This window comes from Amblyomma mixtum, chromosome 8 (assembly GCF_055824585.1).
Source record: "Amblyomma mixtum isolate Tamu chromosome 8, ASM5582458v1, whole genome shotgun sequence".
NCBI lineage: Eukaryota > Metazoa > Arthropoda > Arachnida > Ixodida > Ixodidae > Amblyomma > Amblyomma mixtum.
Genome location: NC_143019.1, coordinates 147,548,977 through 147,575,501, shown reverse-complemented (window position 1 = coordinate 147,575,501; position 26,525 = coordinate 147,548,977). Strand labels below are relative to the sequence as shown.

The 26,525-nt window shown below is 50.1% G+C and overlaps 1 protein-coding gene across 9 annotated transcripts in view; it reads right to left on the bottom strand.

The window, feature by feature from the left end:
• LOC149334738 (uncharacterized) overlaps positions 1 to 26,525 on the bottom strand; it is a 148,400-nt gene that overhangs the window by 97,472 nt on the left and 24,403 nt on the right. For all 9 annotated transcript variants that reach the window (XM_089555356.1, XM_089555357.1, XM_089555361.1 and 6 more), the window contains exons 2-5: positions 25,571 to 25,770; positions 13,625 to 13,814; positions 12,947 to 13,144; positions 8,473 to 8,656 (exon numbers count right to left, since the gene is read on the bottom strand). In XM_089555356.1, the coding sequence (XP_089411482.1) occupies positions 8,473 to 8,656; positions 12,947 to 13,144; positions 13,625 to 13,814; positions 25,571 to 25,746 (748 nt within the window). In that variant the 5' untranslated portion in view covers positions 25,747 to 25,770. The remainder of the gene's footprint in view (positions 1 to 8,472; positions 8,657 to 12,946; positions 13,145 to 13,624; positions 13,815 to 25,570; positions 25,771 to 26,525) is intronic.

Sequence of the window (26,525 nt, the reverse complement as noted above, 5' to 3'; positions counted from 1 at the left end):
ATCACTTGGCAGCAGTACGGGCAGTGGAAGCATTTCGTCCTGACACATGCGCTTGCTATCGCTGATGATGTAGAATGTTTAACAGTTGTATCGCAAAGAAATGTGTTTTCAGTTATGTATAGACCACCGGATTCTACTGTTGATGTTTTTATCGGTCATTTAGATCGCTTGCTGAATTATGTCAATCAAAAAAACCTTAACCTCATTCTCGGTGGAGATCTTAATATCGACTTGCTGAAGCCATCTCCAGCTCAAATGACGCATGTATCAACGATAGAGTCCGGTGGCCATCATATCTTAACCCAAACTGCAACCCGCGTCCCAATGCAAACTGCTACCCTTCTTGATACTTTTGAAACCAACATTAATAGTAATTGTGTTGTCTCCGGAGTTCTATGCTTTGATATTAGTGACCACTACCCGATTTATATACTTGTCCGAGGCATCAAAAAGCAAACAACTGACTTACCCGCCAGGAAAACAACACAGTGCATCACACCCTTGACTCTTGAAGCGTTTCGTTCAAGTATTATAAACGAAAGTTGGAATGGTGTATTTTCTTCCGATGCAGCCGATGATGCATATGAGCTATTCATTTCTCGTTTTAAGTCATTATACCATGAACATTTGAAAGAAAAGGTGATTAAGAAATCAAGAAGAAATCGTAAACCTTGGATCAACCACGAATCTCTAAAGATGATTAAAAAGAAATCCAAGTTGTTCAAGAAATTTCTGAAAACAAAGTCGCCGGCTGATCTGCAAAGATTCAAAGAGTATCGTAATAAATTAACTGCTCACTTAAGAAATGAAAAAAGAAAATATCTGCATAACGAGTTTATGAGTGAAAGTTGCGATGGAAGCAGTCAAATCTGGATGAAAATCAACAAACTACTTGATCGCAAATCAAGTTCTGCAGATGTTACCAGTCTTACTCTCGAAGGTCATAATGTAGAAGGAATCGAGCTTGCAGAAAAGTTCAATAATTTTTTTAAGGATGCTGTTTCACAAAACACCCCCCCGAAAACTGTAAATCCCAATATAAAAGCCAATGATCACAGTGTCTTTTTAGATTCTACCAATGAAAATGAAGTTTGCAGTATTTTTGCCTCCTTAAATAACAGCAGAGCTTGTGATATAGATAACATTCAAATTGTGCCGATAAAATACGTATTTGACTGCATAGCTTCTGTTCTCACCCATATTTATAACCTCGCCCTATCTACTGGTCTATTTCCAAAGTTAATGCAAGTGTCAAAAATTATCGTTGTCTACAAAAAGGGAGATAAAAGTGATATGTCTAATTATCGACCAATCTCAATATTACCTGTCTTTTCAAAGGGATTAGAGAGAATAATCTACAAACAAATAATTAATTTTTGCTTAAAGTTCAATCTTCTTTCCCCTTCCCAGCATGGCTTTATCCACGGGAAATCAACCGAAACGGCGTTATTAACGCAAAAAGAAATCATACTGGATGCAATTGAAAATCGGGAAATCTAATTCCAAATTTTCATAGATATTTCAAAGGCTTTCAACCGCCTCAATCACGTTGTTTTACTGCAGAAACTGGAATTATATGGCGTACGCGGAACACCCCTAAGCCTTATAAAGTCCTACCTTCAACATCGTTATCAGAAAGTCCAAACAGGGTCCCATTTGTCATCATTGCAAGCAGTTTGTACCAGTGTACCGCAAGGCAGCATTTTAGGGCCTCTCCTGTTCATATTACAGTGGAACCTCGATTATACGACGTTCAGGGGACCGCGCGAAACCGTCGTATAATCCGGGTGTTGTATAATCGAAAATCAAAGAATGCGGCCAGTGGCGCTCGGCCTTGCACCGAAAACTGTTGACCGGCTTCAAGCCCGCGGCAAGTACGCCAATCAGATTAAAAAAGACAAAACCCAGCATTTGTTTGAAACAGATTTGCAAAAAAATCTTTATTACCATTTAAAAAAAATCGGTAATTTTTTTTTTGCACCTTTGCCCAACCTCGGCGCATCAACTTTCTTTCAAGGGCTGCCACGTCCGGCAGTAGGTCGCCAACATCGTCGCGCGCGCAAGCAAAGCGCCGGATGTTTTCGACGCTCTGCAACACGTCTGCGTAACTAGGAATGGGAGCCCAAACCTCTGCATCGTTGTCCACTTCCTCTTCGTCGGAAGTTTTATCAGTTTTATCGTGGGGCACAAGCATCCATTACTTCCATTACAAAAAGCGCCGTGGAAGCCGCTGTCCTCGCTTGGGCGAGCGCGGCCTCGCCCGCTTATCTGTTTTTTTATCAGCGTCGGCTCCTGCGGACGCATCTGTTGCTGCGACACGCGTCTTATCTTTTCTCTTTATCTTTTCTCTTTATCTTTCCTCTGATCTTTTAACTCTCCTCGGCAGCGGTGGTGGCTTGGCTCACGCCAGTAGGCGGGCCCGTGCGCTTTCCTTTTCATCCTTCTCTCAGTCGCAACAACAACACGCAGGCCGCGCCTCCTTGGGACTCCGACTGCACAGGCTCGACGAAAAAGAGAGCAAGTACACTTGGCAGCCTCGGCAATGCTCTCTTCCGCGCAAAAACGGGGGTGCTTAGATTCGCATGCAAAGTTTTTTTTTTTTTTTTCAGAAATTTTTTTCCGAAAATAGGGGGGGTGCTTAGAATCGCGAAAATATGGTACATCCCGGCCTGCGTTTGCTGACGACCTTTTTTGACGGAAGGTACGAGTCAGACGTCGTACGAAGCGGGGTCCTTCTAAAATTTGCGTCGTATAACCGAGGTTTTTAATGCATTGTCTCTATGGGGGTTTTGCCGGGACCGCACAAATTCGTCGTAAAATGCGGGTCGTCGCATGACCGGGGGACGTATAATCGAGGTTCCACTGTATATAAAAATGATATATTTACAATACATGATAAGCCAAAATATGTCATTTACGCAGATGACACAAGTTTATTTTTTCAAGGCACCTCAATACAGCTCCTCATTCCAATTATAAATGACGCAATGAATAGATTAAAAACCTGGAGTGAAAATAATGCACTACTTTTAAATACTGAAAAAACTAAAGCCGTACTTTTTCATGCTAGGCAATCAGCAATTATTCAGAACTTCGACATAAAGCTTGGGAGCACCAACATAGAATTCAAAGACATGATTAAAACACTAGGAATACTTTTCCACAATCACATGAGCTGGAACGCCCAAGTTGATTCTGTCATCGCTCATCTGTCACAGTGTGTTGGTATTCTCACTAAATTCCGAAACTTCCTTCCTGTGTCAGTCAAGCTCAAGATATATAACGCCATTTTTTTGTCCCATTTAAACTACTGTTTTTTGGTATGGGGCACTACAACAGAAACAAATATGCATAAAATTTACGTGCTGCAAAAGAAAGCTGTCCGTTACATTGCCAATGTTGACTACCATGCCCCTACTGATCACTTACTTTCACACTACCAGATTATAGGCCCGTTCACACTTGCGAGTCGCAGAGGTCGCGCGACTGTTTTGGTCGAAAAGCGACAGTCGCAAACGGTCGCCCTGGTCGAAAAGCGACAGTCGCGGGCCAGTCGCTCGGTGCTCGATTTTTCAGCCTCGCGACTGCGAGTCGCAAACCTCTGAACCAATCAGCGAGCGAGCCAAGCTTCCGGCAACGACACCGCTCGCGGGCGCGCCGGGCGACGACCTGCGCTGCTCCCAGCGGGCTGCCGTAGTCGTCGCTAAGCCTAGCCGGTTTCATATCGATGTCGCAACTGAGGGCGCTTCGGATCCTGGCCAGCGCTAGTAATTAAGATGCTGCTTTCGTTACCACTTTATTGTGGACCTTGTATCATAATAATATCAAGACATGCTCGACTTCCGCAACGCCTTCAGCAGCGGAGCTAGCAGACAACAGTCGAGCCGCATGGAGCAGCAGCAGCAAAGCGGCTCTGGGAAGAAATTTGCTTTTGTTGCTGCTATCCCTTCTACCAGCAACTCAGTACTGGCCAGCGATCTTCAAAAATGATTCATTTTTTACATTCCTGTACCCAAGGGCTTGGTATGAACGCGAACAAGCAATATTTGCGCATTGTGACGCCGCGGCGGCCGGCGTACTGCAGGCTGGTAGGCCGGCCCTACAGAGAAGCGCGCCTCTGTCATTGTGACGCTTGTACGACCTCGGTGCACATCAAAACCGTCACGACAACCTAATCTTCGCTCGGGTAGTTGTATTACATTGCGAATAGCAGTTTAGACTATCGAGCGCGAGTACAGGAGGCGCGGCCAAAACAGGCGAAACTCTCGAAAGCGCGCGAACAACGTCATTCCCGAGAGTTTTCGCTTCAAACGAGAATCTAACGAGAAGGCGACCCGCTGGTCGCGCTTGCAAGTGTGAACAACGGTGTTGTCGAGCTGCTGCTTGGTCGCAAGCGACTGCGAGTCGCACGGCCTTTGCGACTCGCAAGTGTGAATGAGCCTTATACCAGTCCATAGCTTGTACCGATATTACTTAGCAACCAGATACAAGAAATCTCTACAATATAATAATCGAGCATTTCTAGACTTGACCTGCCTCACTCAAACTGTACCGGCTTATACCCTGCGCAATACAGAAAAATGGTTTATTCCTTTTTGTCGCACCAACTACGGCAATCAGATGCTACGTTACAATATGCCACACTTATTAAACCAATTACAGTCCATGAATATCGATATTTCGAAAAGCAGCTTGCGTGAAATTAAAGCTGCGATAATGAATGATAAAGTCAAAGTTGATAAACATCACTATGTTACACCTCCCCTGAAGCGTTGCCCTCGGAAAAATCACAGTAAGGTATTACAACCTATTATTACACGTACTGATGTCTATCGCTACTCCTTTTTTCCCGATGCTGTAGAAATTTGGAATCAACTACCAAGTGACGTTGTGGACCAAACAGATGTAGACAAATTTGTGATAGGTGTGAACGCGTTCCTGGAAGATTGCTGTGCAAATCTGTAATTCTGTGCATTTGAGTGTTTCTTTTTTTAGCGAAGAGAATTGCACCTGTGTCTGTATATGTTTCCCTCCCTGTGATGACCCTCATGCAGAGGGTTAACAGTATGAATAAATAAATAAATAAATAAATAAAAATACTGCAGCCTTGTTTGGGCAACGACTTCAAAAGCAAACATACAGCATCTATATTTAATGAAAAAAAAAGCAATCCGTCACATTGCAAGCTTACCATATGATGGCCACACAGCAGACCTGTTTTCAACATTACCTCCTGCACTACACATACTATATATACGAGTTCAACCTAAGTATGAAGTATAAAAACTCACTGAAAAAATCAAATACGAAGCTTTCTCTCTTTGGAAGTTCCCTACAACATGCGACATAGAAATAATTAATCTACAAACTGATTCCTAGACTTCGCTAGGCATTCGACAAAGAACCTCATCAACACTTGCATCTTAAAGTTTCCCAGTTGAGCCTACATCCAAACATCATAGCATGGATTAAAGAATTACTCTCACGCATCGCTCTCAGTCTGTCTTCATCAATAACAAACCCTCCCACCTCTGGCGTCCCGCAGGGCTCCGCCCCCGTTCCATTGCTGTTAATTACATTAACGACTAACTCCAGCACATATCTTTTCTGCTGACAACTGTGTTATTTACCGTTCAGTCCCTAACCCTTCTGACCAAGAATCCCTAGAGGAAGACCTAAATGATATGGAAAACTGGTGTTTGAAGTGGCTGATGATGCTCAACCCTGACAAATGTACTGTAAAAACCGGAATATAGGTCGAACTTTTTTTCAAAAAACCATGGCAAAAAGTTGACCCCCGTCTCACATACCGGCCACTGGTGGAAAAACTATGGAAGTCTAGCAACAATGGGTGGCTGAAGTCAACAGCCTCCATCGCCATCAGCAGCAGTGCGGTGTGGTGACGTTGTGGCACCGCCATTTTGAGTTTCCGTTGTCACAAAGTCATTTTGGTTTGTGGCTGGGTGTCATCGGCGTGGAAATCTCTCCCCGCAGAGATGGTGTGCAAGTCTCTTTGAAAATGCACTGAGGATGAGGGAGGTGGGCAGTGAGTCATCCGGATTCGAGTTTGGAGTAACGCTTGCATGCCCTTCTCTGTAGTGCACACCCTTTGACAGCACCGTGTTGGTCGGCCCTGTATCACAGCATGGAGCTCACCATTGTGCAACCGTTTTTTTTTCAAGGTAAGGCTGTCTTCCCGTACTTTTGCCATTGGAAAATATTTTTTTCATCTTTAGAATTGGTTAGTTGGGGGGCCGGCCTATATTCTGGTTTTTACAACAAGTACAGCCGAACCCCTCGATAACGAAATTCTTGCGCCCCTGGCGAACTTGCATAGATTTCAATCCATTCGCCCCCCTCTCAACAGTGAAGAGTTTTTAAAAAGCAGTCCCCCAATAATGAAAGCTGGGGGCAGTGATTTGCAACATTTTTCCGGCACATCAGCCAGCTGGGAAGTGGCAAAACTGCAGCAGCACACCCATCCAACAAGCCGAGCCCCTTCATTTCTGCCAACAAGCACCATTGCTGTTTACCTTCTGTTGGTCCGGTAATGATGATGATAGCAATGAGATTTTGTTGCTGTTGTTCAGTGAAAGCAGCTTTTTGCTAGCCCGTCTGTTGGCAACTATGCACTCACGTGACGTTCCACATGATGTCAGCCAACCAGCGAAGCGTCTAGGCAGAGCAATAAACCCTTTTTCTTTTCGTTACCGTGCCGACCACGCCATCTTGCCAATCTCGCCATCCGCCTTGTGCCCGTCGAATTCACCCATGACTTGCTTATGTCTAGTTTTTTTTTTTTGGCCTGTCGGAAATATGATCCCTCCCGTTAAAGTTTCTGACACTGCAGGAAAAGTCTGCAATCATTGCTGAAGCTGCCAAAGGCAGAAAGAAGTTGGACACTGCGGAGGAATTCCTGCGCAGCGCACTTTCTATGTTTCTGAAATCATGGTGGCACTTCAGAAGGGCATGCATGTCTACGAGGATGTCGACACGGCCTCGAGAAGAGAGCGACACTTTGCCTGGAAGCCCTCTGCAGCAGCAGTCGATTTAAAGCACGGCCCGGCCCAAGGTGTTGTTGGGGGAAGAGTGTTGACGCCGAAGCAGCATCGCCCTCGATGCAGGAAACACAATGGACGAGCCTTCCACAATTTACAATGCGGACGAGACTGGCTTTTTCTACGGAATGCTGGCATTGAAAACGCTCGACCAGAAGGGACAAGAATGCCATGGCGGCAAGCTAAGCAAACAGCGAGTGACCATTCTTCAAACATGGACAGATCCGACAAGCGTCCCCTCCTCGTGATCAGCCGGAGCAAGACGCCACAGTGCTTTAAAGGTCGAGCACACTGCTAACCAGAGAGCTTGGATGATGGGCGCAATATTCTCCAGCTGATGCAAATATGCGGAAGCAGGTCCATCTGCCTTTGTCTGGCTGCCCAGCACATCGGAGACGTTGTCCTGACGAGCGTTTGCCCGATTTCCCCCCCCCCCCCCCCCCCCCCCCAACTGCCCACCTCTTAACCAAGGGGAAACATTGAATGAATCGACCTTCTCCTGGTGCTGCTTCGGCCGCCCTTGTCCACAACTGCTTGAGGCACGCAGAACCGAAAGTGAGTGTTCCTGCAAGCCACCAACCAAAGCATGGGATGCGAGTGTCGATGCTGTGGAACTGGAGGACATTTTGTGTGCCAACTTGATCGTGCACGAGGAATTCAGCAACGATGCTCTCATCCACAGTGTGCGCATAGGAAATGAGAATGGCAATAACCAAGCACAAGAAAGGCAACTAAGCTTGCGTGATGCTTTCCATGTTATCCGGACTTTCCTCAGCACCCAAGCTATGCATAGCTTATCCAGCTAGGAAGCCCGAGTTGTGCAGCTCCTGCCCAGCAATGTGAAGCAGAGCAAAATGAGCGACTGTTTTCATTACATTTTGGCTCTGCAAAGTAATGGCGGTGCTCATTTGACCACTTTCACGACAGTGAAATTCTCGCAACAACGAAAAAGTTTTCCTTCCCCGGTGGTTTCTTTATTGCGGGGTTCAACTGTACGCCCTCTCACCACTGTTGAAATCCTTTTACCTGCTACCATTTCTAACTCCCCTGTTGACCTTGTCCAGTCATACAAATATTGCTATAATGATTTATCCTGGCATTTGAATTTGACTAGCCTGATATCATTGGCTTCTTCAAACATTGCCTGCGGGATGCCCCTCAGCATGTGGGAATACATTTCGGTCATCAGCACTAAACTGGAATATGCCTTGGCCTGCATATGCCTGCATCGAGCACACTTAACAAATGCCCTTGAAGCTATACAAGACAGATTCACTGTGTACTGATGTGCATCTCATCACTACAACGGCAGTCGGTGCTGCCCTGCCAGTCCAGTCCCGTCTCCATTGGCTGCCCACCAGAGGCCGTTGACCCCCTTCTGCCTTCCCCACCCTGATGGGAGAGAGGGACTCACCAGCAGTGGCAGTGGCCCCCCCCGTGGAGGAGTCCTGGCTGCTGCCCTTGGAGCGGCGGCTGCGCGGGGGCTTCTCGCGCAGGGGAGAGCCCCCCTTGGCCGCCCACGACCCATCCCCCACCACTTCCTGCTGCTGCTGCTGCTGCTGCTGCTGCTGCTGCAGGTGCTTCAGCTCTATCTCGTCCTGCACACACACACACACCCAGGTCAGACAGACACGCCTGGCCGCCAACCCCCTGATGAGGCCACTCAGGGCCCAGCAGGGGACAGGGTCTGCCACACTGGCAGCCAGCCACATCTACACACCCAATCCACCCACTGCCCATTTCGATAAATAACAAGATTTGGGTGTGGGCAGCAGGAATCGGGCCTGTGGGGTGCGAGACAAGCACACCACATTTGCAGGGGAATAATAAAGTGGATGCCACACAAGTGTGCATGAGCACATAAATTGCAGGTATGCCCACATTCACCGAGCAAATTTACTTCGCCCTTAGCGTGTCACAGCGCCATCATGCGACACCCACTGAAAATCCCCCTGCAACAGCAGATGGCGCCATAATGCAACCACAAATGCATTACCACTGCTTGCATTAACACAGCTTTTTCCACTGGCATCATCACCAGCCTGACTGCGCCCACTGTGGGGCAAAGGCCTCTCCCATGTCTCTCTCCAATTAACCCTGTCCCTCGCCAGTTGCGGGCACCGTATCCCCACGAACTTCTTAACCTCAGATCCGCCCACCTAACTCCCTGCCGCCCCCTGCTACTCCTGCCTCCTCTTGGAATCCACTCCCTTGAGGACCAGCGGTCGCCTTGCATGCCCTGCCCAAGCCCACTGCTCCCACTAGATTTCGACTAGGATGACATTAGCCCATGATGAAGACAGGCAGAGCAGAATGGCAGGTCTGAAAATTAACATGCACAAAACCCAGGTGAAGTTCAACAGTCTCACAGACCAGAAGGGATTGTGCCTCCACTGGCATCCCTGTGTGAATGCACAAGGCCGTGAGTGCACAGCACCAATCAGGTCAGACAGCACACTCTGCTATGCCCACAGGACGTGCGATTAACTCCGGTACGCAAGCACAGCTCTGCATTCCGAAGACAACAGCTCCTTGCTTACTTCTCTGACACCACCTGTGGGGGGCCATTACTGCAATAACAGGGGTACAACAGGAAGGAAAAATACAAGTTCACACACATGGCACATTGCTTGAACATCCAAAAAGAGGCAAGCACAAACGAGAACACACAGTGTCCCTCGTAAAGTACACTGCACCTGGGAGCGTTAAAGCAAGACAAAATGCACAATGGCGACAAATAGTTCAACAGAAGTCACCCCAAGGCATTTTGAACAGAAGATGGCAGGGCTGAGGAGACAACCTCCTCAGGCCATTCCATTTCATTCACTGAACCCTCAGAGCCCCTTTAAAGAGGGGGGTGGTTAACATAGGCAGGTGCCTCCGGCTGTCAGCCAGTGCAGTACGCTGGTTACCACCAACGTCGATATTGTCTGCGGGAAGGAAGGGGGTGATGTACGAAGTAAGAGCGCCACATGTTCCAATGCCAACTGTGGCGATGATCAATGCGGTTGGGCACCGCGCAGCATGGGATGATGGTAAGCTTATGACAAAGGCTCAGAGACTAATTATCTGCCAGCGGGACGCTAAAAGAGGTAAAGAAAGATTAGTTTTCATGCCTGTTACACTCGCGGTGCGGTTAAAGTCGGACAAGGTAAAACAATTTAACAAAACTTCTGTTTGGGCTAGATGGTGCATAGCGGATGTGAGTGCCCTGTTGGGATTTCTGCGTCCCCCCTGGGGTCTTCTGAAGCGTTTATTGAAGCTTTTGAGGTCGGAGCTGTGGCGACAAGTCAGAAGGTGTCAAGACGAGTTGCGTGTGCTTTGTTATGTGTTGGATCCTGGATGGCTTGCTAGCGCCTGTCCTGTGTCTTTCCTCTCTTGTGTGCGTGTTGTTGTGCACTTGAATTCGTTTCAAAATAAGCTATGCACCATATAGCCCGAACAGAAGTTTTGTTAAATTATCTATCGAAATATGAGGGCTCTTTTGTATGTACTTCGTCCCCTTCGGCTAATCACGTCAACACTTGTGTTTCTTTCATCGTCGGTTTGACATGCCGTGCAAGATATCTTGGATTTTGCCTTCGCAAGGGTCTGGTGCCGACGGATGTGAGTGCCCTGTTGGGATTTCTGCGTCCCCCCTGGGGTCTTATGAAGCGTTTATTGAAGCTTTTGAGGTCGGAGCTGTGGCGACAAGTCAGAAGGTGTCAAGACGAGTTGCGTGTGCTTTGTTATGTGTTGGATCCTGGATGGCTTGCTAGCGCCTGTCCTGTGTCTTTCCTCTCTTGTGTGCGTGTTGTTGTGCGCTTGAATTCGTTTCAAAAAAAAAAAGGTAAAACAAGCAGCGTTATTTCGAACCAGCTCAAGCAAAGTAATTTCTGAATGATGGGGATCCCATTCCAGTAGTCCAGAATGTATTAGTGTTCTGCAAAGTAATAATTCCACGGAAGCTACGGCTTTGGAAGAGTTATGGCCCACACAGTCCCAACATGCTTTGTTAGCAATGTACGCAATATGGCACACGTCTAGTCAAGGTCAGCAGAAATATGGACAACACCCAATATTTATATGAAGTGACTGCTTCTGAGGGAACGTTATTTAGGTAGTGCAGAGCGTTGGCACACCTTGATAATCACACAATTTTGCACTTATTAGTGTTAAGTTCCATTAGCCATTCATTACAGCAAAGAGAAATGTTAGAGAGACCACGTTGAAGAAGGTTCGCATCGTCGTCTAACCTGGGCTGCACGCCATTGGCTTCTCTTGACATCAAGCTATGCAATAAGGGTAAAAATATCTTCCTGCCTAACATAGAAGTCGAGTTACAGGGTTCTGAAGTTGCCACTTCACAAATGGGCAGAAAAATTTCTATTCCTGTCTCTTGACTGACGACTTCAAAACCATGTACCTCAACTTAACAGGCAGGATGATAACTGTACCCTTATTGCATAGCTCCCAGCAAGTTCTATGCAGTAGGTCTTGTTCAAAGTTCTTAGCAAAAGGTTACATAATATACTGCATAATTGCACAAGGACTTGTTGTACATAAAATTAAATGGCATATTTCAAATCAGCATGCAAAACTACATTCCCTGAATATTTCACAATTGTGACTTCTCTTAGACCCCCAAAATAACGAATGCTAGCTTGAGCACGCCTGCGCACACTTTTACCCCCAAAAGAAAACCACTAATGCTTCCCACATGCAGAGCTGATAAACGAACAGCTGCAGTCATGAAGCAACTGCCCTTGCACTGCCACCTGGCTGCTCAATTCTACCACGAGCCAGCCTACCAACGCCCTGGGTTGCCTGTATGGTTCCAAAAACAGTTGTTCACCCATGGCCTAGTCTTCTCTTTAGCGCAGCTAAGAGGCAATATTGACTGATTTCCCACACTTGCAGCAGACTGGCACAGGAGAATGTATCCGAATGGTGCACCACTGCAAGAGCATGGTGTGTGCCTCCTTGCTGCTTCCTATCGTGCTTTAGTCCCTGAGGCGTCCGTAAATTGCCAGCGTTGTTGCTGTGTGTTCTGAGAACACATGTGTGGCTGGCCTGACGGTGGCTAGACAGCTGACCTGAAGTCAGGAACCTGCACAAACCCTCTGGGTGTGATGCCTCCACACACTCACCTTGTGACTACATCGGAGCCTACCACTACGGTGGCCCACAACAAATGCAACTTTTTGTGTGTCTCCACGCGGACCAAGTTGTGAAATCCAACTGTTGCAATATATTTCTGTAGAATGCAGCCGTAGGAGACCTGATGTCTTTGTCGACGGGTGTCAAATAATGTGTCTGACTGCTGCTCCAGACCACTTCTTTACCTGGTCTTGAAGCAGCGGTGCTTTTCTGCATTGGCCGCAACTTGTAAACTCTTTCCTTCAGCTTCTCAAGCTCCTGCATGTCCACAGTTGTGTTTAGTGTTCTGGATGACTGTGTTGTGTTCCTTTTATTAGTTTCCTGCTGTTTCCCAGAGCGGTGGCCTGCTCGTTTGTCCCACCCCTCCTGTCCAGGCACTTCATCTTTTTTTTTTCTACCCTGATCTCTGCTTGGCCCAGCAACCCCTGACGATGCCTGTCCTCGAGGTACCATGGTTGCCGTGCCGGTCTTCTCAAACTAGCGTTTTCAGTTTGCTCCAACAGAGGACTCCGTGTGTGAGGGCAACACCAGGCATGGCTTGAGCAGAGTGCAACCACCACAGCTCACTGCACTCTGGGCTCCTTCTGCCATTCACGTGAGGTGCACCACTTGGGTCGCGTTGCAGTACGCACAAATGAGAGTGACGACGCAAACACCGAGTGGCAGCAGGAGCAACCCTGTTTCAAACTGCACTTAAACAGCACCTGAGAACTGAGCACAGTTGTTGGGAATTGTGCCATGCAGATCACCTTGGGCACGATGTCCTTGAAGGAGTTGCGGCGCACGGGCGATGGGGGAGCAGCAGCTGCCAGCTCCTGCTGCTGCTCAGCCTCCTTGTGCACCAGGATGGGCTTCTGGGGACGCCGGTTGCGGAGGGCGGGGGACAGGCGCCTCTCCTCCTGCTCCTCCTCCACGCACCCCTCCTCCCCCTCGGGGATCAGCACCACCTGGGGGGGGGGAGAGGGGGTCACTCCCCTGTGGTGCCCCCTTCCAAAGCAGTGAGCTGGGAAGAGCGAGCTGGCACTTCTTCCGCATGCCCAGGGAAACACAGGGGCAGAGGGAATGCACAACAGGGCTGCTCGGTCACTCAGAGAATGGACTGCGAGTGAAATGCAGCTGTGACACACGTGACAGAGGAGGAGGGAGCTGTAGAGGACAGATAGACACCAATGAAAGGGGAAGGAAGAGGTGACCAAAAGAGGATGAAATCCATAAAACCCACAATCTATGAGGGCCTTCAAGCAAGAAAACACATTAAAGCCTAATGGGAGGCCATGTTGACCAAAAAAAGGCGACAATATTTCAAGCTGGAAGGTGCGTACAAGGCCTTCAAACGAAAAAAACACTCAAACCAGTCGGATAATAAAAGTCCAAGCAAGCAAGGAGTCACAACGAGACACACTGACAGGAAGAGTGGGACATCTCACCTCAGCCTCCTCCTTGAACTCGACATGCTCGGGGCTGTGCTGGGCCGGAGTGGGCGATGGGGGGCAGGCAGCAGCAGCCAGGGTTTCCAGCACTGGGGGGATGCTCACGGGGGCCTCAGCCTCAGCAGTGGGACTCTCCTTGACCTTGGTACGACCCCAGCGACCCTTGACCTTCTTGCTGCTGCCATCCCTGCCGAAAAGAAGACGGTGTTGCCCACCTTTCTCTTGGCCCCAGTTGTGCACACACACACAACTCCTTCCCCTCCTCCGCACAGAGTCACCACTGTCCTCCCCCCTCCACACCTCCCCGCTGTGGGCACTGGCAAACAGCGCTCTCTTGATGTGGGAAAAAAGTGAGGCGATCTTCTGGGAGTAATTTTGAAGCAAATATTTCATACACTTCCAAGCACACAAAAAAAGGGCACAACAAGCATTTCCAGAATCTGAACACAAGAGAGTGCACTGTGTTGACTTTCTACAAAAATGGCGGCCATGGGGGGAGGGGGTGCCAATGTACATGTCGGACGGGAGACCTCCTCCATGGGGGGCTTCCAACTGCTGCTCTCCACTGCCACCATCCGCAAAGGGGGAGAAGAACACTGTCCACCAACTGGAAAGCAGCTGTGGCACAATCCACTTCCGCGGGTAGATCGCCACAAGATGCCGCACTCCTGCCACCCGCCACGCTAGTGCGCTCTCCACGGTCACCTACCCCCCACCTGCCTGCTCCTCCAGTCTGTTTTTTTCTGCCGGGATGCACGGCAACACAGCAAGAGTTTATTTGCTCCACACTTCCAGATTTCAAATGCCAAACATTCAGACCCAATATTTTAATATCCAAAATTATCATATTCACACATGCCCAACTGAGCCAGCTGACCATATTGTTTCCCTGTAAACAGCCAAGGCCTTTTGCCACCCTGCAACTATGAACCACATAGTTACGTTGTCCACGCATTAGAAAGGTTGTTTTTTAAGGAACGGATTCAGGCCAAGGATCAGAAAAGGGTCATTCCACGCCACCATCTTCCGAAACTTAAAAGGTGCTTTATTGAGTTGGCTATGACAACCATTATCCCAGATTGTTTCTGGCAATTTTTTTTTTTCCTGCCATGGCTGCCATCTTAAGCTTGCAACTCTAGCAAAACTTAAAAAAAATCAACTTTTCATGCATGACCATGAAACTTTTTTATACAGATGAAAGATTTCACTTTCATATGCAACAAATTACACTGAATTCTCTGTGTCCTGTAAATATATTCTTTCCCGCAACAATATAAAACACAAAAGAATGTACAAAAATATAAATTTTGACCTTTTCTATTAAATTTTATGTTCGCACAGTAGTCATTCCAGCTATTTTTCTTCTTGCCCCGGCTGGACGAGGGGGAAATCTCCCTCATGGGCGAAGCGGAAACAGCGATGGGAGCCTCCCTGGGATCCGGCCGCGAGTGGTTGCAGCTGCACGCTCTCGGCAGCCACACGGAGGCTCTCCCCTCCCCCCCCAGCAAATGGCCCATGAGTGCAGCACGCATGGGAACACCCGACCACCACTGTCGCCTCCAATACCCCCAAAGTCGCGCCTGGCCAGCTCTGTGTATTACCTGCATGACGCTTCGTCGTCCCTCCCTTTGTTCCCTCGAGCACGAACCCCTCTGCGGTTAGCGAGCAGAAATGCTACATCCGCAGTGCGGAAGGCTGTGGCCCCAATATTTCCACCAGTCTTTGCACACACCCATAGAGCACTGCAGTGCACACTAGAGCCGATGCCAGGGAGACACATGCTAAGTGCATGCCCCTGACATTTCGGTGTTGAAAGGTAGGCCAAGTAGGAAGCAAGTCCAGCACGGGAAAGATAAATGTAGTGCCACCCTTTCAATGGTATCGCTCTTGCAAACCACTCAGTGAGGTAAGCTGCGTCTTCCTGAATCATTTCTTGGGGCCAAGGCGCGCTTGATAGTTTTCTCCGGCCGTGTAAAAAGCTCATAGGGGGTCAGTCCTTTGTACGGCCTACGAATACTGGCTGCCACCATCACAAGCACCCTTGCCATGCACAGTGGCGAAAAAATTTCATTCTGCCACCTTCTCCTGGATCTGAAAACTGCGCTTCCCGGCTGAAGGGCAGCTCTGTTTACGCTGCCACCACTCCGCTGCTCCCAGCTGTGTGGGGGGGGGGGGGGGGAGCAGCAGTTAACAGCCTGCCACTTCATTTTAGTGCTTCCCATTTCAAATGGCAGAAATAAAATAAATATGGCCACAACTGGGTTTCCAGTGGCACAAACAACATCAGCTTCACTGGCCACTGCACGACAGCCCTATGCCGATCACCCCCTAGTGACTGCCACTCCCTCGCACTGTGCAGTGCATGTCGTCATCAACTTCCATCCATGCGCAATGATTGCAGAAGGCACAGCTATCACAATGTCCCTCTAAGCTGCATTAGGCAGTCCCAAAATTGTATAGTCTAAGGTGCTGGAATGGCAAGGGTCTACTTAGGGCAGGCAGCAGTGATCGCAGATCCCAATCATGAGAGGGAAATACCTGGAAGAATAAGAGTGGGGTGGAGCGCATATGGAAGGTTCTCTCAGGGCATGAATGGCAGTTTACCAACATCCCTCAAGAGAGGAGTACACAACAGCTGTATCTTACCTGCAAAAACCTATGGGGCAGAAACGTGGAGGCTAGCAAAGAGGGTTCAGCTTAAGGACAGTAGAGAGAGCAACAGAATGGAAAATGATAGTTAAGAGACAGGAAGAGGGCACATTAGGTCAGGGAATAAACAAGACATAATGAAATCCTAGTTGAAATCAAGAGGAAGAAATGGGCTTGGGCAGGGATGTGATGCGAAGGCAAGATAACCGATGGTCCTTAAGGGGGCCATAATGGCCTTTTTTCACGCATGCCCTGCTTGTTGCATTTATTTCCGCATTCCCAAAAGTTTCAGTTGATTCCGTGCATTCATCACCATCAGCCAGACTACGCCCACTGCAGGGCCACTCCCATGTCTCTCTCCAGTTAACCCTGTCCCTCGCCAGTTGTGGCCACCGTATCCCCGCAAACTTCTTGATCTCATCCGCCCCCTTGCTGCACACCGTTAGCCTTGAGGACAAGCGGTTGTCTTGCCTTCGCCTTGCATGCCCTGCCCAAGCCCATTTCTTCCTCTTCATTTTGACTAGGATGTCGCTAACCCGCGTTTCTTCCCTCACCCACTCCGCCCGCTTCCGATCTCTTAATGTTACACCGATCATTTTCCTTTCCATAGCATGCTTTTAAAATGAATCTTCCGTTTCTTGTTCGGTGAACTGCCCTGGCACTTGTTCTGATCGCTGAAATCACACGGGCATACCCACCCTGCTGTGCGCTGTTAGCTGTGTTCAGGTGCCTGCATGCACACCGTGGACGCTCACAACAGTTTTCTTTTCTTTTAGCTAAGCAAAATAAAATGCCTTTTCCTTGTTTTCTTTCCTCCAGCTCAGTATGTGAGCTTAGTGATCCTTGGGAAAGCAGACATTGCATTCAGATTGTTGAGGAGACCGATGGACTTCATTATTCACGCTTACAAGCACGTTATTCGCGTGTGTGGTCTCTTCTGAGCAGCCAAATGGTCTCGTATCTGAAAAGTGGCACATGCATGCCTTGACCGCCGTGAAGGCTGTGGCGTTTTATGACCGGCTACATAAATCAGTGCTTCAAGATAATAGTCAATCATTTAGCATTTACTCTGCATGCGCCAAGTCCGCCAGGAATGTGACGATTACGTCAACTGCAGCCTCACGCTGAGGTTATTTACATAGCTGCACACAAACAGTGCTGCTCGTTTGCTTGGCATATAAAACGCACGTTGTGCTCTCCTGATCTTAAATACTGTCTACTCTTGCTCACAAATATTAGTTTTACTCATTTACACACTACGCTAACACTGCAGTAAGCGACGATTGCCTGCTCGCAAAACATTTCCCGTAGTACCAGCACTTCCTGCTACAGTAAAACCTCATTAATACGTACCCACTTACCAAGTAGTTGCGGTTAAAATGTAGTGCGAATTCCCTGGCACAGCCACCACTGAAACCAATGTATTGGCTGACCGCTTAAAACATGAACTTCCATGAAACCCATGAACTGCCTACCACTTAATGCGTACTTGCCGTCGCAATTTGGCTGGCGCCATGCTATTACGCAAAACGTTTTCCGCCTTTCCGAAGAGCATTGTCAACGTGCATACTGCTGGCGATTCAACATTGCGGCCATTTTGGCCATGTTTCGATGAGTGCCGACGAGTGCGGCGATGTCCATGTCAATGGGGAGCCCGAGAAGCGTTGGCTGCTTCTGCGTTCTTGCGCGCGAATGCATGGTCGCCAGCCCTATCGCAGTAACCATCACCGTCACCCCCAACTCTACCCATGTCATGTGATCTCTCTACACCTCGAGCAAACCTCGCGGTGCGCGTGACGTGTTGTGGATGTGTTGCGGTTAGGCAAAGCGCGTCTTTGTTCCATGCGCGCGCGAACGGTGGGCACCATGCCGAAGCCTACGCGACCGAAGTATCACGTGCTAACAGTTAAGGAGAAGTTGGACACTATTCGTTCAATTGAAAATGGAACTACAAAGAGTGCACGAGCGCGTGCGTGGGGCTTGCCCTTAACAACGGTCTGCGGCATTTGGAATGCTCGGGAGAAGCTGAAAAGCGGGGCCCTATCGAATATGCAGAGGTGCCGCTGGAGGAGATCAGCTTTTCCGGAAGTGGAAGAAGCTTTAGTGCTGTGGCTGAAAAAAGCAAGGCCAGAAAACCTGCCTGTCACCGGACCTCTCCTCGCCAAAAAAGCGGAAGCGTTTGCGGCCCAGCTCAACTGCAAAGACTTTTCGTGCAGTAACGGTTGGTTGGCCCATTTTAAAGCACGCTACAGTTTAAGTTCGAGGGTGGTGTGCGGAGAGGCAGCACACGCGGACAAAGAGGGTGCCGAAGAATGGTAGAATGGGTTACTTCAACAAGAGCTGACCAGCTACGCCGCAGAAGGTGTTTTCAACTTGGACGAGTCGGCGCTTTTTCACAGACTTCTACCCAACAGGACACTGGCGTTCAAGGGGGAAAACTGCACCGGTGGCAAGCTTGCAAGAGAAAGAGTTGCTTTTGCGGTCAACATGACAGGCCACTCCTCGTCATTGGAAGGTGCTTCAAAGGATTGCCCTCGGGCGTTATTTACAGCAGCAACCAGAAAGCGTGGATGACTGCCAAGCTTTTTGAAGAGTACATCAGGCTTTTGGATCGGCGTTTCATGGCAGAAAAAAGAAAAATCCTGCTCGTGCTTGACAACGCGTCCTGCCATTCGGAGTTAACAAACTTGGGCGCAATCAAGCTCTTCTTCTTGCCACCCAACACCAGGGCACTTGCGCAGGCATCATTCGTTCGGCCAAGCACCACCACAGGAAGAGCCTCCTACGCAGAATGCTCCTGGCGATGGAAAGCGGGAAGATGTACCTAATTCATCTGCTAGGTGCGGTGGTGCACCTTCTAGCATTCTCGTGGCAGCAGGTTGACCCTGTGACAATCCAGAATTGCTTTGCGCGGGCGAAATTCATAGTAAGGGCAAGCGATTCCGAAGTCTGCGATCCCGCCAATGACTGCGACACCCTACTAACGGAGGTGTTGGAACGACAGGGTGGTGCGGAGACTGTGAACTTTGAATTGTTCTGCGAGGTTGACAGCGAGGTTGCAACCACTCCAGGCTGGTCGGACAGCGAGATTGTCGCCGCAGTTACACCACCCCAAGGCGGTGAGGAAGACGCTGAGGATGAGGACAGCGGCGACGAACTGCCAACAGATTTTAGCCCCACTGTAGCGGAAGCTCCACAAGCACTGACAGTAATGAGGGCGTTCACCGAGAAGAGGGGCCTCATGGAAAAGCTTGCCCCCAGTCTCACCAATTTTGAGACTGCTGTTGTCGCCGCACGGCCGCCACGGCGGCAACTGAAGATGACCGACTTCCGGTTGGCGGCACAAGAATAAAGTGTACGTACATACGTGTGTTTGTTGGATATTTACTGTGCCTGAATTTCTCCTCTTTTGCGGCGTGAATAATGGCAAATTTTTATTAGTTGGTTCAGGTGTACTACCGGATAGTGCGTACTATTCCCACGTTCCCGCCAACTACGTATTAACGGGGTTTTACTGTAATTGTATCTGCTTCCTCCGGTGTCACCAGTACTTGATTTTAAATCACTTTCCCTAAAATACATTAGGACATCCCTTGCTACCATGAAAACAGCCAACGGACGGCTACTGCTCGATGCCTTCCGCACTTCTCCCTCATGGCACACACATCCTGCGATGTAGGCAGTCGTCGCTGCAGCCAGAACTACACTCAACGGCCACTTGCATTTGCTAAACTTGTTAATTCGCTCTCCGCAACCCCCGAAATTGCACACACGGATCTTGTGGGCTTGCTAGGCTTCGTCACAAAAGGTGCCGGCCGAAATTCAAAAATCTGGAAAAGGTCACCGCTGATTAGTATTGAGGTGTGAAGATATGAAATGCAGCTGCTCATTTCACTCTTTCTGATGCGGACAAGCCAAGGTGATGGTGGCGAGCGACAAGTGGCACTGTCGTGCGGTGTCTTTTGCCCCTGTCACTTGCATCGCCGTTCAGTTCTATGCGCAAGCGCCGACTGAAGGCACATCTCAGCTGGTGCATGCACACCACATGTGTCACTGTGGCTAGCATGAGGTCCAAACAGTTTATACAGTCGAGCCCGCTTTAACGAACCTGAGCTTCACACGGTGTCCTAAGTTGGCGGAAAAAACACCACATTTATTTCTTTGCAAAAAATTCTTGTCTGTTTCTGCAGTGCAGATGCGATGAGGGCAGTCTCCAGTTTATGTAAAGTGTGCGCTTGTTCGCCCCTGGCAGAGACAAGCTGCCCCCTTGCAGCCCATTGCTTATGGGTGCTGGCTCCCATGTTTCATTCGATTCTTCCACGCCGCTTCCGGCCTGCACTTCAGAAATGATGCCCTCGTCCGTGCACAGTTCCACAATATCAGCAAAAATAAAACTGTCCCAACCAACGTCATGGCCTCCCATGTCGACAACACGCTGCCACAAATCACCGCCGGAATGATCGTCCTTCCCTATCACAAGGGCAGTGAAACTCGGAGCAGCAGTCAACGGCAATGCCTTCAAGGAATGCCTCCATCCAAGCACTTTCCCAGTGGCCGCAGGACAGCCACTGCTGTCAGAGAAGTTTGCACGTGGTGCGCTGTCGAGCAAAAGCGCTTGCTTTGCCTCTGCATGCCGCAGTCAAACTCGCCCAGCCACTCTGCGAATAAATCACATGTCATCCAGGGTGCCTGGGTACATAGCTCCGAAAGCAACGTGGCTTCTTTGGTTTTCCGATTACAAAAGGCATGCGCCAGTCGCTGCCATTCATATTAGGGCACACAAGTACTGCAACGTGCACTTTACTGTGTTCTCCCCTGTCATGGCGTGCATCTTGTCTGGCAGCATCTGATGTTTCGTCTGAGGACTACACGTCCTGCTTCGTGTAGCTTGCAATAATGGCTCGGTTTGTGACAAAGTCTTTGTCACTTACCGAAGCGCCTCGCCGACAATCGATTTAAAAACAATCCCATGCCGCACTTTGAATCGATGTAGCCAGCCACTGCGTGGGCAGAAGTCGGGAAAATCTAGCAGGAATGCAAAGTTTTCGGCTTTGCCCAGCATCACTGGTCCAGTTATCGGAATGTTGCGAGCCCGTGCGTTGACAAACCACTTGAGCAACGCATCCTCTAAGTCAGCATAAAGTGGCCTTCCGCAGGCGCTTTCTGTACGCCATGTTGGCGTTGGAGCTGGCGACCTTTTCCTTGCTGTTTAGAATTGTCAAAATGGTTGATTTTGACACGTTGTACTTCTTCACCAACTTGCAATTTTTAGCACCTTGAGACAGTTCCATCAAAATTGATCGCTTCGTTGCCATGTCCAGCACTTTTCGTTTCGTGACCGCCAGAGGCAGGGAATTCCCGTCCGCCATCCCGAACACAGGCCCAACAAACGAAGCGGTCGCACCGCACACAACAAAACAAAGCGCCGCAATTGATGGAGCACATGCGCACGTGCGACAATCAACAGCAGGGAGACCAATGAGGGGCGTCCCGAGCGTCAGTGCTGGCATCTGTTGGCTCCGACCGAAGTTGCCTTCAACCGCTAGTGTGTGGAGAGGCCTGCTTCCTGGTAACAGCCAGAAAACGACACTTCGAAGACTATGCCAGCGGCCGGCCTTTGACAGAAAGAAAGGGTAAGGAGAGGGGAGCGGAGTTGCGAGGACGGGCGGGAGGGTGGTCTTGGAAGCCACACGCCCACACTCAATGGTCAAAGGGTAGCTCACTTGCGAGGAGGATTGCGAAAACAGACCGCGTGCACCATGCGCGTGCAAAGGGATCGGAGCCCATCGTTATCTCACATCGAGGCACAGGGTTTACACCGTCCGTTCACTGTAACCGATCGGCAGTGCTCAAGGACATTCGTTATATGTGCGATTTTGTGCCATTCAAATAATATATTGCCGCCTAGCATTGCCAGGTGGCGCATAGCTGCTGACGACGACGAAGTAGGGCTCGCGCCGTGTGGAATCTGTTGCTTTGCTGTTGCCCGATGTGCACGCGGGCCAGCTGACGGGCTTCTTCAGCACGTTGGGCAAATTGTTGAGCGTCTGGGTCGAGTTGGTCACCCTCTGGGCACGGGAGCATGGCATCAAGCATGCTCTGAACTTCACGTCCGTACACAAGGCGGAACGGGGTGAAGCGCGTAGTTTCCTGCAGGGCGGTGTTGTAGGCAAAGGTGACATACGGCAGGACCTCATCCCAAGTTTTGTGCTGGACATCTACGTACATGGACAACATGTCCAAAAGGGTCCTGTTCAATCGTTCGGTCAAGCCATTGCTCTGAGGGTGGTAGGCCGTGGTCTTGCGGTGCGTTGTGCAGCTGAGCCGAAAGATGTGGTCGATTAGTTGTGCTGTAAACGCCGTCCCTCTGTCTGTAATCACGTGCGAAGGAGCGCCGTGTCGCAAGACGATGTTGTGCATGAAAAACTCCGCGACTTCGGAAGCTGTGCCACGAGGGATCGCCTTGGTCTCGGCGTAGCGAGTCAAATAGTCGGTAGCAACTATGATCCACTTATTGCCGGCCTGCGACAAAGGGAAAGGGCCGAGGAGGTCCATGCCGATCTGGTCGAACGGAGCGCGAGGGGCTATAACGGGCTTGAGAAAACCCACCAGCTTAAGTGGTGGCATTTTCCGGCGCTGGCATTCTCGGCAGCTTTTAACGTAGCGTTTGACATCAGCAGAAAGTCCAGGCCAGTAGTACATGTTCCACACTCTGGCGAGCGTACGTGAAAAGCCCACGTGGCCAGATGTGGGCTCATCGTGGCAGGCGAAAAGAACGTCAGCTCGGAGATCGGCTGGAATGACCAGAAGGTAAGGTCTATCGTTGCCTCTCGAGTTCTTCTTGTACAAGAGGCCTTGCTGCAAACAGAAAGAGCCAAGACGTCGTAAGAAGTGGCGAGGTATAGCCATATCGCTACCTTCAAGGGCGTCAATGAGAGGGCGAAGTTCCGAGTCCGCCCTCTGCCAGGTCAGTAGGTCGGAGGCGGCGAGCGTACCAAGGAAGCCGCTGTCGTCATCGGGCGCTGCGTTGCCAGGATCAAGTGGTGAACGTGACAGGGTGTCGGCGTCTTCGTGTCTGCGGCCGGACTTGTAGACAATAGTGATGGCACCGTCATCCGACCTAGACAGCCCCGTTTCTTTGGACATACCTGTTGTTCTCGACGGTCACAGAGTCGGTGCATTAGTGGACACCGGGGCCGACTATTCAATTATGAGTGATAAATTGGCGACTCTTCTGAAAAAAGTGCTTACTCCATGTTCCGTGGTGCATCTTCGTACATCCGGTGGTCATCTCGTTACCCCAAAGGGCATTTGCACGGCTCGCATTCAGATTCAGGGATCTACGTTCATCATCGGTTGTGTAGTTCTGTGCAATTGCTCCCGTGATCTCATTATCGGCATTGACTTTCTGCGGGAGTATGGTGCTGTTATCGACCTCCGCCAACGTATCATCACCTTTTCGACCAGTCAAGCCACCCACCTCGCCGACTCTTGCCACCGCAGTGCCGCCCTTCGTGTTTCTGCTGACAGTGTCACGTTGCCGCCACGGAGCAGTGTTTTGGTTGAAGTCACCTGCAACGACTTGCATGACGCAGAAGCAGTCACCAAGGCTAACTGTTCACTCCTGCTTACTCAAGGCATCTGTGCCGCTCGCAGTCTACTGACGCTTCGTGGTGGCCGGTCTGCGGTCCTGGTCACAAATTTTTCTAATGAATACCGACACCTTTTTGCAGGAATTGCTATTGCTTCTGCCGAACCTGTTATCGATACTCCTGTTTGTTTTGCGTCCGCGGCAGCCGGCACTGACGAGCCCTCCCTTGAAAACGTCGACATAAACTGCCACCTGCCTCCGAACAACGACTGGCTTTAGAGCAGCTGCTGAAGCCGTGCTTCGCTTCTTCCTTGAAGGTTCGTCAAACACCCATCACGCAGCACCGCATCATCACCTATGACGACGCTCACCCTATACGACAGCAGCCTTACCGCGTCTCTGCTAAAGAACGGGCAGTTATTCAAACCCAGGTTCAGGAAATGCTTGATGATGGCGTTGTTCAACCTTCCCAAAGCCCGTGGTCTTCGCCTGTCGTCCTTGTTCGGAAGAAGGACGGCACTCTCCGGTTTTGTGTCGACTATCGCAAACTGAACAGTGTGACCAAAAAGGACATCTACCCGTTGTCGCGCATTGACGATTCGCTGGATAGATTACGGCGCTAAGTACTTCTCATCTATTAACTTGAAGAGCGGCTATTGGCAAATTGAAGTAGATGAACGGGACCGTGAAAAAACCGCTTTTGTGACTCCAGATGGCCTCTATGAATTCAAAGTGCTTCCTTTCAGTTTGTGCTCCGCCCCGGCTACGTTTCAAAGGATGATGGACACCGTCCTCACAGGCCTCCAGTGGCAAAGCTGTCTTGTCTACTTGGACGACGTCGTTTTTTTCGGAAACGTTTGATCAACATCTCCAGCGCCTGCGGGCTGTCCTCGATGCTCTCCGCTCGGCAGACCTTACCCTGAAGCCCCAGAAGTGTCATTTCGGTTACGAAGAGCTCAAATTTCTGGGCCACGTTGTGAGCGCTGAGGGAGTGCGGCCGGACCCGGAAAAGACTGCCGCCATCGCGCGCTTTCCCGTTCCAATCGACAAGAAAGCTGTCCAGCGCTTCCTGGGTCTCTGTGTGTACTATCGGTGCTCTATTGCGAACTTTTCCACGATTGCCGAGCCGTTGACACGTCTCACCAGGAATACCACCTCCTTTGTCTGGACCACTGAGCAACAGACCGCTTTCTCTACGCTCTGCCAGTGCCTTCAAACACCTCCCGTTCTTGTGCACTTCGACGAAGATGCCGATACCGAGGTCCACACCGACGCCAGTAACATCGGTCTTGGCGCTGTCCTTGTTCAACACCAAGAGGGCCTTGAGAGGGTTATCGCCTATGCTAGCCGTACTCTCTCCCGCGCCGAGAGCAATTACTCCACGTCTGAAAAAGAATGTCTGGCGGTCGTGTGGGCCACCATGAAGTTTCGCCCTTATCTATACGGCCGCCCATTCAAAGTCGTAACCGATCACCACTGCCTATGCTGGCTGGCAAATTTGCGAGACCCATCTGGACGCCTGGCACGCTGGAGCTTACGGCTCCAGGAATTTGACAATATATTTTGGCGGTTGTGCAGGCCTCGTTCGTTTCAGCGAAAGTTCACCTTAAAGGGGCTGTTATAAGTGGGCTCGACTGTATGTCATATCAACTAGCCCCCCCCCCCCCCCCCCAACAAACTCCTCTGGTTCCCACTGATCTCACCGCTGCCTGTGGTGCTGCCGGGCCTGCTGGAGGGCGGCGTCCTCCTCCAGGGAGCGCTGGCGGGCCTCGGCCAGGGCCTCCTCGTACGTCTTCTGGCGGGTGCCCACCAGGGAGACCAGCAGCACCGTCACCGCCGACACCACAAAGATGGCCGCCGCACACAGGGCCAGCTCCATCACGCCACCCCCCGCCGCCGCCGCCTGCACAGAAGAAACAAGTTGCAAACATGCAGTCGCCACCTGTCACCCACTGCCACAAAATTCGGACGCATCTTGCTGGCACGGTCGTAAAACGGGGGAGAAGGAAACCCTCTGGAGAGCGACCATAGCCTTGTGTGTGTGTGGCTGCCCCCTCCACCGCCGCTCGCCGGAGCGAATGAGTCAGCCACGATGCCAATTTATCTAGAACGTCGGAGTCGTTTCTAGGAGTTGTTGACAGAAAGGGCGTAGCCTTGCGTGCACTAAGACATGCCCCCTCCTCTTCACTGGCACGTCGGCAGCGGCGCCATGCCAGAAATTACGAGAAGCTCCTCGAGGCGACTCCCAGCTTTTGACCAATGAGGACGCGGGGCCAGCGCAAGAAGAAAAAGGAGACTGCACGACCGACACTGCGTGTATGTGCACGCCTACTTTGGTGCGTAGAACAAACAGACGCGAGCCAAGCCTATACAAGAAGGGCGTTGAGCGCTGTCAGTTTAGTCCGAGCCGTCGTTTAAGCTTCCGAGAAGCGCGCCCGTTCGACACCAAGGAGAACACCACTCGCCCAGCCACGGACCAATGAGGCAACAGGCGCCAGTCTGCGGGACGGCATAGTCACGGACCTCTTCTCTGGTCGTCTGACTGTCGCAGTGCCCGGTGAACAAACTGTTTTGCTTGTTTGCCTCTCTCTTGTGTTAGTGCCCTTTAGGTGCAATAATTCATTTGCATTGTAATCTCTCTCGAGTGTAACTTTGCAT